Source organism: Capra hircus, chromosome 6, assembly GCF_001704415.2.
Source record: "Capra hircus breed San Clemente chromosome 6, ASM170441v1, whole genome shotgun sequence".
Classification (NCBI taxonomy): Eukaryota; Metazoa; Chordata; class Mammalia; order Artiodactyla; family Bovidae; genus Capra; species Capra hircus.
In genome coordinates this window covers 117,359,433-117,371,557 of record NC_030813.1, presented here as the reverse complement: position 1 = coordinate 117,371,557, position 12,125 = coordinate 117,359,433, and the positions used below count along the sequence as shown (strand labels likewise).

Below are 12,125 nucleotides of genomic sequence, written 5' to 3'. Positions count from 1 at the left end.
TTTTACAATCAGAGCTGGGTCTGGAGGGACTCATTTCTCCCTGAAAAAATGCTTTCAAATACTATCATTTCAGGGAAGCAATGAGTGATTCTAATGGGTGAGTTTGAAGGCGATGGGGCATCTCAGTTTTCCGTATCACCTCTTCTTGCTTTTCTGTATTATTTCAGTTCCCTACAATGAACACCTGTAATTTTCACGTGAGGAACAAAGGTCCACTTTCATGCTAAAAAATAAATGTGGACAAATACCTCTTATCAAATTGAAGGCAAAGATAAAATATTTTTATAGATTAAGAAAACATCGACAGTAATACCAGTCCTCCAGATCGAAACCACAGACCCGAAGGTGGGTGTGTGGGGGTGCCAGACAGAACTTGCTTGGCCAGATCTGGAGACACGCAGCTTTGCTCCTGACGACAACAACTAGATCCTGAATGGTGTTTCCAAAGGGCACATGGGTTCCAAAACACTGCAGAAGATTTTTAAAAGAGAATCGAGTCCGTGCGCTAGGGTTAAATAAGTGCCGTAGCAAGAACGCATGTAGACAGGTTAAAGTGAGGAGAACACAGGCCAGAGCAGACGGTACCTGTGATGAGACACGTTAAGCGGTGAACGTTCTCACAAAGCATGCAGTGAAGCCCCTCGCAGATGCCCACCCCGCTGCCCAGTGGAGGGGCTTGGCCTGTGGTCCCCGGCGGCACCTCCAGCCCTACGTGTGGGGGAGGCAGCCACACCCGCCTCAGGCCGCCATCTGCTGTCCGTTGCCCCGGGCCCAGCATCCCACATGCCCACTGGCCCCGCCGGGACAACCCAGAGGCGGGAGAGGCGGCTGCCCACCCCGTCCTCGCCTGTGCCCTGCTGCAGGCTGAGACCACCCCGCCTGAGGTCACGGCCCAGCTGGGGCGCCCACGCCCTCGGGAGGGAAGACTCAAAGCCTGGGGCCTGTCACCCTGCTGAGGGCCGTGCTCTGCCCCGGGCCTGGGCCTGTCACCCTGCTGACAGCTGTGCTCTGCCCCGGGTCTGAGGCCTCTCCTGAAGCTGGCCGAGGGCCTGGCCAGGGGCTGGCTGCATGGAGGGTCTCTTGGGAGGTCCCTGTGCCCAGTTTTAACCAGCTGAGTCAGGCCTGGCCTGCCCTGCCTTCATCTCCTGGAGAGCTCAGTGCTCCCTTGCTTCCGTGGCCTTGCCTCCCTCGCTGGCTGGCCGGGGGCACCGGGCAGGTGCTCCACACCCATCGGGGAGGGGTCACGGGCCACCATTGTCCCTGTCTGCAGTGCCAGGCACCAGGCGGAACCTCTGGCCTTGGTTTCAGGAGAGGGTTCCCCGAGACAGAGGCGAGATGAGGCCACCCGTGGACAGAGCCCAGCCGGGGACAGACGGCTGGCCCCCAGCCCCCTGTGCTCGCCAGGGCCCGTCTGCAGCGGGGGCAGCAGCCCAGGGCCCAGGAGAGGGGCCTGCCCGCCCCAGCCCGCCCCAGCCCGCCCCAGCCCGAAACTCCTGTCCTGAGGCGGAGCAGAGGCTCCTTCCAACCCTCCACACAGCCCGACACAGCTGGAGGGACGGGGGCTGGGGAGCCGCTGCTGCTGGGAGCAGGGTGGCCCGCTGTGTCCGCTCCGGGGCGGGGCAGGGGGCGCCCCACTGCAGAGGCCGCCTTCTGAAGGGTGCGACGTGCAGCGGGGTCCTGCTGCCCAGGGACCCTCGAGGGCCCAAGGACAGAGCTCTTTCCCTGTGTTGGGGGTCCCCATTCCCCCTGCCCCTCCTGCCACAGCCCAGGCCTTTCCCTGTGTCGGGGTCCCCATTCCCCCTGCCCCTCCTGCCACAGCCCAGGCCTTTCCCTGTGTCGGGGTCCCCATTCCCCCTGCCCCTCCTGCCACAGCCCAGGCCTTTCCCTGTGTCGGGGTCCCCATTCCCCCTGCCCCTCCTGCCACAGCCCAGGCACCTCCTCTCCCCAGAGGCCCCTCGACCACAGTCTTCCCACGCAGCCTGGGAGGCGGGGGCCAGAGGACAGGCAGAGGCCTGAGGCTGCGGTGGCCGGGGTGCCTGCCCTGCTCCCAGCTCAGGAAGCAGAGCTGAGCACGCGGGCCTGGCGTTTCCCCTGGGACGCGGCCCCAGCGGCCCCGGGGATGCCAGGGGCAGCCATCACACCAGCAGATGCTCCCAGGCCGTGCCACCAGCCGCCCGGCCCCAGGAGTCCTCGGCCTCCCGAGTTCAGTCTGCACCAGCACCCAGATTCCAACACTCAGCCCAGCACACTCAGCCTTCCACTGGCCCTCAGGGAAGACATCCGCCCTGCCCAGACACCACAGCTGGTGGGCTAGTCCACGGGACCAAAGGGGCCTACAGGGTGAGATGGGGGCTCCCCTGGCCCTGCCAGGCTGTGCCCCCGAGAGCAGCTGGAGGTCCTGCCTGACCGTCGCAGGGCTGAGAGGAGCCCCCCCTGCCCCCCCACCCCCCGTCAGAACAGGAGAAAAGTGGGGTGACGCCGGAAAATGGGCTTGTGCAGAGTGTGAGCACAGGTGGGCCCGGAGGAGGGGCTGGAGAGGCCCCACCTGCCCCCAGAGGGATCGGAACTCTCAGCAGCCAGTGGCAGGGGTCTCGGGGGACCAGCTTGCCCCAACGTGGGGCCGCAGCCCCACAGGGGCTACTCGGAGCTTCCAGGAGCCCCCTCCCTGACCTCTGCTGACCCCAGCTTGGGTTCAGGAGGCCAAGGACTCTGAGACTCGCCTGCAGCGGGCTTTACCAAGACATGACGCTGACTCAGGGTTTTGCCAAGTCCCTGCTCTGTGAGAGGTGAAAACGCACAGAGAGGCAGACCCAGCCCCGCAGGCTGGCCGTCAGCACGGGTTACGAGAGCCCGCCACGCGGAGCCATTCACACAAGCACCTTAACCTCAAGCGGAACCGCTCGCCGACCAACAAGACGAAAACTAAGCGACCTGAGGGCTGAAGTGCATTGCGGGCAGTTTATTCCCCGGTTGGGGCTAAAGCATCTCTGACTGAGTGTCGGCTTCACCGACAGGAGGGCCTCTCCTAGGGAAGGGCTGTCCAGGGCTTCGGGAGGAAAGACAGCTTCTCTGAAGTGTCCTTTTAGCCTCTAAGAGATGAGGAGTAAGAGGTGCCTCTGCCGAGCCCCACGAGGTGAGCTAGCGCTTCTTCAGTCCAACATGGCACCTGGGAGCCCACTCTGAGTGAAAACTGGTATTTTATCAGCTAGTATTTGTTGCCTGCCTGCAGGGGAGGAGCCCAGCTCTCCAGGGAAGGAGGCGCCTCCGCGCTCTGGGAGTGTGTGGTCCGGGGGCCCTGCTCCTGGAAGTCGAGAGCTCCCAGGCTGGTGATGGGCTTGCTCGGCCCTCACCTTCCCAGACCTTCTTGCCTATGACGCACAGCGGAAACCTCCACGAGATTTCACAGACGTCCTTGCCAAGCAAACAAGGTGCTGCTCCCTTCTTCCCCTCCTCACGGTGCATGGGACGCTGGGGCAGCAGCAGCCACTCTGCGACTGCGAGAAGCGAGCTGACCACTCCACTAGGGGCACAGAGCACAGCAAAAGCGGGAGCCAGGTCCCTGATGGTCTGCTGAGCAGCTGAGCTACTTCCCGACACCGCATCACATGCGGAAACAGTCTGGCCCTCTGAAATCTGAGTCAGAAGTAGTCTCCCCAGTGCAGAATTCTAGAGTCCCCAGCCCAGTCTGTTCCATCCCCTGCAGTCCAGCTCAGCCTGTGATGCTCATCCTCCCAGAGGCCACAGGACCCAGCCGGCCCTGGCCAACGTCCCGCAGAGCAGCCCCTGGAATGTGGGAGGCCCCTGATAGAGTGAACCCCCAAACAGACGGAGGCAGCAGGGGAGCCCGCGGGAGCAGCCCTGCCCTCAGGCCCTGGGTCTGGACAGGAGGGGGATGCCTGGCCTCATCCTTGGTGTGGAGCCGGGGGCAGTGTGGTGCGGGGTCTGGCTGCTGCAAGGCAAGCACCTGGGGGAGTGCTGGCTGAGGGGCTCCCTGCCCAGGGCGCTTGGCCCACAGAGGGGAGCTCTGCCTCCTGTGAGCCCTGAGATGGGCTGCCCCCTTCTCCTGGACCTGGAACCCGTGGCCCCTACACATCTGGGGCCTGGGCCCTATAAGACCCCCAAGGCGCCCCGGCCAGCAGTGCCCAGCCCACACCCTCAAGGTGTGGCAGCCCCGGGCCCAGGCTCTGTCCAGGGAGTCCCTCCCTAGGGTCCTCCCTCCACAGAGGTCTCAGTAACGCGGTGCCCCTGGCGCCCACACACACGCAGACGTGCAGGCCTCAGGACAGTGGCTGTCCATTCCCTCATCCCTTCCATGCACGGGGCACAGGCCCCCTGATCTCCTGCCCCTCAAGAGAGGATGGCCTCTCAGCCCAGACTCCCTGCCTGTAGGACGGGCCCAGGGCTGACTCACCAGAGGACACCGTCCACACCAGCCAAGCCCCAGGACGTGGCCAGGGCAGGCCTGATCTTGGGGAGGAAGACCCCTCAGGCTTCGGCTCTGGGCTGCCTTCCAAGCCTGTGCCAGCGCCCAAGCCCCTGGGCCTTTGCACGTGCGGCATTCCAGGCTGTCAGCTCCTCCTTGGAGCCCCCTTCACACATCCCCTCCTCCGTGAAACGCTCCCCGGCCCCGCAATGCTCTGAGAACCGAACACATTTCAGACACAGAACACACCACACCGAGCAGGAGAAGACCGGGTCACTCGGGGCAAAATAGCCGTGTGCCCCCAACACAGCACAAAGAGTGCCTGCAGCGGGCACGCCAACCCGACGGCGCCCACCTCTCCTCCGACACGTCCGTGGGGCTCCGGTGCGCTCACCACCGCCTGGCCCTGGGGGAAATCAGCTTCTTCAAGTTACACCCTTGAGGACCCCGAGTCCCTGGCCCGGGCAGACGCAGCCGGGCTCCCAGCCGCCACACGACCCCCGTCAGTGTTCTCTTCTCTCGGGGAAGGAGCGTTGGCTCACTGAAGTCTGGCAGCGTCTCGAGGGATCTCGGGAGGGCCCAATGACGCTCTCCCGGACGCTCTCCTGGTGAGAACAAGTTTGCCAACAGCTCGCACCTTCCTCGACTATTGGGCCCCAAGAGCGTGGTCCCCAGCCGGCCCCACGTGCCCGCTGCAGCCCCGGGCCCCTGGCCTCAGGGCGACATTGACAGCATCGAGGGCGGGGGCCACGTTTTCTAGCCCGGCCCTAAGAGCAGAGGCTCCCGGCCCGCCGGGTCTCACGCAGGCTGCAGGGAGCCGGGGCCTCCAGGGTCCACGCCAGGGCCACGCTGCCACCTCAGGGGGAGCCCGGGGCCCACATCCCTTCCTCCACAGCCCACGGCTGCCCTCCTGCCACCAGAGAAACACCCGGAACCCAGAAGCTGCGTGGAGCCGCTGTTCGGGGCCACAGGCCTGCTGGGACCAGCGGGGCGGGAGGGCCTGTGGGCAGCCTCCACGCTCCCCCTGCCGCCCTGTGGGCCTCCCCTCGCCGCCCGCCTGCCCAGGGCAGCCCTGTCCCCACTCGACATGACAGCTCCTCATGGACACCCCCATTCCCCCTCCCCTGAACAGGGGCTCCCAGGCCCGCGCCCAGCTCCCAGGTGACCTGCGGTTCCCAGACAGGTGGGCTTGGAGTCCACCAGGCAGCCCGGTGGAGGAGCGCCCTCAACAAGGCTGCGGGACCACGGCTCAGAGCCAGAGGCTATGCCGGGCATGGGACGGGCATCCAGAGGCCCACGCCAGGCACAGGGCAGGCATCCAGAGCTACGGGATGGCCACAGGGTGGGCATCCACAGAGCTACAGGATGGGCATAGGGTGGGCACAGGGAGGGCAGGCATCCAGACAGGCCAACGCTGGGCACAGGGCAGGCACAGGGCGGGCATCCACAGAGGTCCACGTCGGGCACAGGGCGGGCATCCACAGAGCTACAGGACAGGCACAGGGTGGGCACAGAGAGGGCAGGCATCCAGAGAGGCCAATGCCAGGCACAGGGCAGGCACGGGGCAAGCACAGGGCAGGCATCCACAGAGCTACAGGATGTGCAAAGGGTGGGCACAGGGCGGGCAGGCATCCACAGAGGCCCATGCCAGGCACAGTGTGGGCATCCACAGAGCTACAGGATGTGCAAAGGGTGGGCACAGGGCGGGCAGGCATCCACAGAGGCCCATGCCAGGCACAGTGTGGGCATCCACAGAGCTACAGGATGTGCAAAGGGTGGGCACAGGGCGGGCAGGCATCCACAGAGGCCCATGCCAGGCACAGTGTGGGCATCCACAGAGCTACAGGATGGGCATAGGGTGGGCACAGGGAGGCAGGCATCCAGAGAGGCCAATGCCAGGCACAGGGCAGGCACAAGGCGGGCATCCACAGAGGTCCACGTCGGGCACAGGGCGGGCATCCACAGAGCTACAGGACAGGCACAGGGTGGGCACAGAGAGGGCAGGCATCCAGAGAGGCCAACGCCAGGCACAGGGAAGGCACAGGGCAGGCACAGGGCGGGCATCCACAAAGCTACAGGATGGGCATAGGGTGGGCACAGGGTGGGCATAGGGTGGGCACAGGGTGGGCAGGCATCCACAGAGGCCCATGCCGGGCACAGGGTGGGCATCCACAGAGTCATGGGGGGGCGCCTGGGCTCGCCTGGGGTTTCAGGGCCTGCCAAGTATGAACTGGCCCTCCCTGAGCAGGCCCTGCCGTACCTCGCAGAGGTGCCCAGGATGTGCAGGTGAGCAGGATGGACAGGGCAGAGGCTGCTGGTGGGGTCAAGACCAGACAACTGAGGGAGTGAGAGGCATGTGCACCCCAGACACGTCAGTTCTCCCCTAAACACAGTGCTCAGGAGGGCTGGAGGGTGGGGCATGCATCGGGGGAGATGGGTGGGGCCAGACAGGTGGGGGCCGGGCAGGTGGGGACAGGCTGGTGGGGGCAGACAGGTGGGGCGGACAGGCTGGTGGGGGCAGACAGGTGGGCGCAGGCTGGTGGGGGCAGACAGGTGGGGGCCGGGCAGGTGGGGCAGGCTGGTGGGGCGCGGGGGGGCCGGGCAGGTGGGGACAGGCTGGTGGGGGCAGACAGGTGGGCGCAGGCTGGTGGGGGCAGACAGGTGGGGGCCGGGCAGGTGGGGACAGGCTGGTGGGGGCCGGGCAGGTGGGGACAGGCTGGTGGGGGCAGACAGGTGGGCGCAGGCTGGTGGGGGGCAGACAGGTGGGGGGGCGCAGGCTGGTGGGGGCAGACAGGTGGGGCAGGCTGGTGGGGCAGGACAGGAGGCAGAAGTGTGGAAGGCATGCACCTGTCTGCCGCCCAGCAGGTCCCGGGCTGGCTCCTCCCAAGAGCCCCAGAGTGGACAAGGCTGGGCAGGCACAGCCATGTGTCCGAGGCACCGGGGGCGCCCCGTCTGTCTGCCTGTCTGTCCGACGCTGGGCCCCTGAGTCCTGCCGCTGCTGGCCCTGCCAGACAGTTACCCAGAAACCTCTGCCCAACAAAGAGCTTGACTGCGGCACGGCCAGGCAGACGGCCTGGCTTAATTAGGCTGCACAGAGTCTTGTCCCCAGCGCGGCGAGCAAGGCCCGCCGAGGGCTCCCTCCAGCCTGTGAGCCGTTCTCTGAGGGCGCGCGTGTGCACAGGCCTCTGCTTTGGCCCCGACTCAATTTCTCAATCTCTTTCTGATTGCCCCTGTGTCTGCGGGCCTCTCTGCTTCTCTGGCCGTCCACCCACGCCTGCCTGTCTCCCTGTCTATGTCAGTCTCTCTCTGTCTCTCCCTGTCTGTCTCTCTCTCTCTGTCTGTCTGTCTCTCTACGTCTGTCTGTCTCTGTCTATGTCAGTCTCTCTCTGTCTCTCCCTGTCTGTCTCTCTCTCCCTGTCTATGTCAGTCTCTCTCTGTCTCTCCCTGTCTGTCTCTCTCTCTCTGTCTGTCTGTCTCTCTACGTCTGTCTGTCTCTGTCTACGTCCGTCTGTCTCTCAGTCTCGCCCTGTCTGGCTCTGTCTGTCCCTCTGTCTGCCTGGCCTGCTCTTGCACTTCCTGCCCCGGTTCCTCGGGTCTCCCAGGCTCCGTCTCAGCCACCCCGTCTCCGCTCTGAGCCTCTGACCCCCTGACCCCCTTGCTCCGCCCCTGCCTGCCCTCCAGCACCTGCGCTGGGGCCTCATCAGCCTGCCCCCAGCCCCGCTTCCCCAAGGCTCCACCTCAGCCCAGGCACGTGCTTTGTCTGTCTGCCTCTCACCCACACTCACCCTGAGAGAACGGGATGCTGCCCGCCAGGGGAGGGAAGGCACAGGAAACGGAAGACAAGGTCTCTCCCGGAGCAGCCCTGGGGCGCAAATGGGCTGGGGGCGGGGTAACGCCAGGCTGGGGCGCCCCCCAGCTCCCCGGCCCCTCGTCGGGGGTGAGCCCGCCCTGTCACTGTGACAGGAGGAACTTCGGGCGGCCACGGAACAAAGACAATCCAGGCTGGCAATTACCCAGCTAATTTCAGCCATGCAGACAGCCAATCAAACATTTCGGTATTCTTCCAAGCCCACCTCAGGGCCTGAATTAGCCGCCTAATTAATTATCTGTAGCAGCCAGGGGCTGGCTGGGGGGAGCAGAGAGCCGCCTGCGCCTGGATCACGTCCCGTGACGTAATCGTTATAATTAGACTCAACCTGCAGCCCATCCATGACCGCAGAGCCTGGAAATGTGGCCCCGGGCCATACCCAGACAGCTTTCCTCTTGAGTCCGGGGGAGACGTGGCCCACTGTGGGGCCCCGGTCCGGGGCACGGGGGCCCTAGGGCCTCCATCCTGCCCCTAGCTCCTAGTGCCAAGCCCCGTGGCACCCTGCCTCTGGTGAAAAGAGGCCTGTCACCCCTGCCAAGAGGTGGGCTTGCCCTGCAGCACATGACCCACACCCGGCTGTGAAAGGCATCAGGTCAGGGTGGGGCCCACGGAGGCCACCGTGGCCCAAGGTGGGGCTGACGCACAGGAAGACGCCTCGGACCGCAGAGTCGGCCGGCGCCCGTCACGAGGGCTCTCGCGGCTGGCACCCACCGGGGAGCTGGGTGCACAGGGCTGGCCCCGGGGCCAGGCTGACCAGACCGCTATGTCAGGACACATCTCTGTCAGTGTGGACTGAAGTCCACAGCCCTGCCCACCTCCTGGGCCAGGGGCTCAGCTCACTGTGAGGTGCCACCTGCCTCTCCTGGCTGTGGTGGCAGCCTTGAGCCAAGCCACAGGGCTCCTTTCAAAACAGTCAGCGGGGGCTCCTTCCCCCAACACACACATGGGAGAGCACTGCGGCTGTGGGTGCCCATGAGCTATTCAGAGCCTTTTCCCTTATCCTTGCGCCAAGCTGGCCCTGAACCCTGTGCCCAGCCAGCCCTGGCCCCCTGTGCCCAGCCGGCCCTGACTCCCTATGCCAAGCCGACCCTGAACCCCTGTGCCCAGCCGGCCCTGGTCCCCTGTGCCCAGCCAGCCCTGGCCCCCTGTGCCCAGCCAGCCCTGGCCCGCTGTGCCCAGCCAGCCCTGACTCCCTATGCCAAGCCGACCCTGAACCCCTGTGCCCAGCCGGCCCTGGCCCCCTGTGCCCAGCCGGCCCTGGCCCCCTGTGCCCAGCTGGCCCTTAACCCCTGTGTCCAGCCGGCCCTGACACTATGCCCAGCTGACCCTGACCCCTGTGCCTAGCCGGTCCTGACCCCTGTGCCCAGCTGGCCCTGACCCCCGTGCCCAGCTGGCCCTGACCCCCTGACCCCTGTGCCCAGCTGACCCTGACCCCTGACCCCTGTGCCCAGCTGACCCTGACCCCTGTGCCCAGCCGGCCCTGGCCCCCTGTGCTCAGCCAGCCCTGACTCCCTAAGCCAAGCTGACGATGACCCCTGTGCCCAGCCGGCCCTGATCCCTGTGCCCAGTTGGCCCTGACCCTATGCCCAGCTGGCCCTGACCCCCTGTGCCCAGCCGGTCCTGACCCCCTGTGCCCAACCAGCCCTGGCCCCCTGTGCCCAGCCGACCCTGGCCCCCTGTGCCCAGCCGACCTTGACTCCCTATGCCCAGCTGCCCCTGACCCTAAGCCCAGCTGACCCTGACCCCTGTGCCCAGCTGGCCCTGACCCCCTGTGCCCAGCCAGTCCTCACCCCTGTGCCCAGCTGACCCTGACCCCCTGTGCCCAGCTGGCCCTGACCCCCTGTGCCCAGCCGGCCCTGACCCCCTGTGCCCAGCCAGCCCTGGGCCCTGTGCATGCTCCTGGCCCTTCCCTGGTGATGCCTTGAAGCCCTTGCTGGCTGCCCCAGGCCCAGCTCCGTCCCTTACCCCTTCTCTGGCTGCCGTGGCCAGCCTGTGGCCTCCTGCACCCCTGCTCGCCAGAGGCAAAGTCCCCGTGGGGCCCCCAGATCTGACCAGTGAGACTTCCCCAGTGCCCCTTGGGTGGGCTCCACCCAACCGCAGCACGTGGCATGCACCCTTCCCCACCCAAAGCCAACCACGGTGACTCGGGGTGCTGCCTGTGGTCCGGAGGAGCCTGCAGCTGTGCTTGCGGGCTGTGCGGCGGTCTGAGGGCGACCCTGTGCGACAGCGGCTGCACGGGATGCAGGGGTCCCCTCGCCCTACCTCCCAGGGCCTGTTTCATCACGAACTCCATGCCGACGGTTCTGCGTCCTCAGCAGCTCCTCGGAGGGTCGAGCTCACATGCGAGTGTGGCCAGGAGTCCTCTGCCTGGGGGAGGACGTGGTCACAGGTCACCCGACGGGGCTGGGGAGGACACGTTCCGCACTCCTGATCAACTTCCCCGAGAAGCGGATCTGGGGTCTGAGACAGCATCATTCACGGTCCCTGCACACCTGGGGGCCAGACCTCAGCATGGGACAGGCGCCTGGGAGGGTCTGGGAGGGTCCCTGTGACGTGGTCTCATCAAGCTCCTGGGGTCTGTGAAGGTGGCTTTTGGCTGCTACTGCAGGGGAGGGGAGGGTGAAGCTCGAAGGAGGTGGCCTGGGTGAAGCGAGGGCAGCCCCAGGGGCGTTTGGAGGTGACTGGCTTAGTGACTACTTGCTGGATCCCTGGCCCACAGGGGCAGGGATCTATCTAAGGACTGGAAAGGTTAGTGTGGGTGGCACCTGGGGGGAGCGCCTTGGGTCTGATGAAACTTGGGAGACCAGGTTCCACCCGGGGAGAGGCCGGCAGTCACTGCCACTCGCCCAGAGACGGGGGCGGGGGGGGCAGGGAATCCAGCCTTCAGGGAACAAATGGAACGGGGAGTGACCGCTGCAGCCCTGTGTGTGCCGGTGGGCCTCTCCAGGGCAGGTCAGCTGCAGGTCTAGTGGGGAGGGGCTTCTTGTAAGATCAGTAACTGAAGTGCCCACCCCCCACCTCCTGTGAAGTCTCTCCTGGCAGAGAAACCCGGGTCCCTGGAGATCCTCTGTTTTATGGGTGTAAATTGTTTTCTTCCCAGATGAAGGAGACCTGTGTTTGTGCGGGTTGGGGAAGGAATGCCCTCGCCTGCCCACAAGGCACTGGCGCGCAGGGGCACCTTTGCCGCAAAGCAGATCTTCTTCCAAACTTCTCCCCGGCTCCCAGAGGAAGGAGTCTCAAGGCCACAGAGCGGCCAGGGTGCTGCTGGAACTCCCCCAAGCCTCCCACTGCCGCACCCCTCGGCTTTGCGGGCGGGCTAGTTGCCCGCTCTGCCAAGCGGCCCTCAGGCGGGAGCGCGCCAGGAGAGAGAAAGAAAGAGACGGAGGACGAAGCAGGGGAAGGGGGGACGCGAGGGGCAGGAGACTCGGAGAAGCAGCAAGGAAGAGGGAGGGCGCTGGCCGGGACCGCGGGGCCGCTTCAGCACCGCTCCGGCGGACAGCGCCCGGCGGGGCCCGGGAGGGGGCATCGCGGGCGAGGAGAGGGCATCGGGGGCGAGTGCGCGCCCAGCCCGGGCAGGGGAGGGGGCATCGGTGTCGCGGAGGGGGCCGGTTACCTTCCTGGGCCGCGGCCGGGGCGGCGGGCGGGGGCGCGGGCGGTCAGCGGCAGAGTGCGCTCGGGCCGGCCGGGTCCATGTGGCGCCCCGGGAACTGCGGCGACAGCTGAAGGGCACGGCGAGGAGGGAGCGTCACACGGAGGCGCTCCCCGCCCCCCGCCCGCGTCCTAGCGTGACGACGAGGGCGGGGCCGCGGCGGCCGGGCGGGCGCCCGGGGGGGA

At 66.2% G+C, this 12,125-nt stretch overlaps 1 protein-coding gene across 1 annotated transcript in view; it reads right to left on the bottom strand.

Annotated features, from left to right (window-relative positions):
* The window catches only part of CPLX1 (complexin 1), a gene marked incomplete at its 5' end in the record, with an annotated part of 45,779 nt that extends 33,858 nt beyond the window's left edge, over positions 1-11,921 (bottom strand). Inside the window, 2 exon segments of the mRNA XM_018049885.1 lie at positions 10,554-10,658; positions 11,905-11,921. Coding sequence (XP_017905374.1) covers positions 10,554-10,584 — 31 coding nt within the window.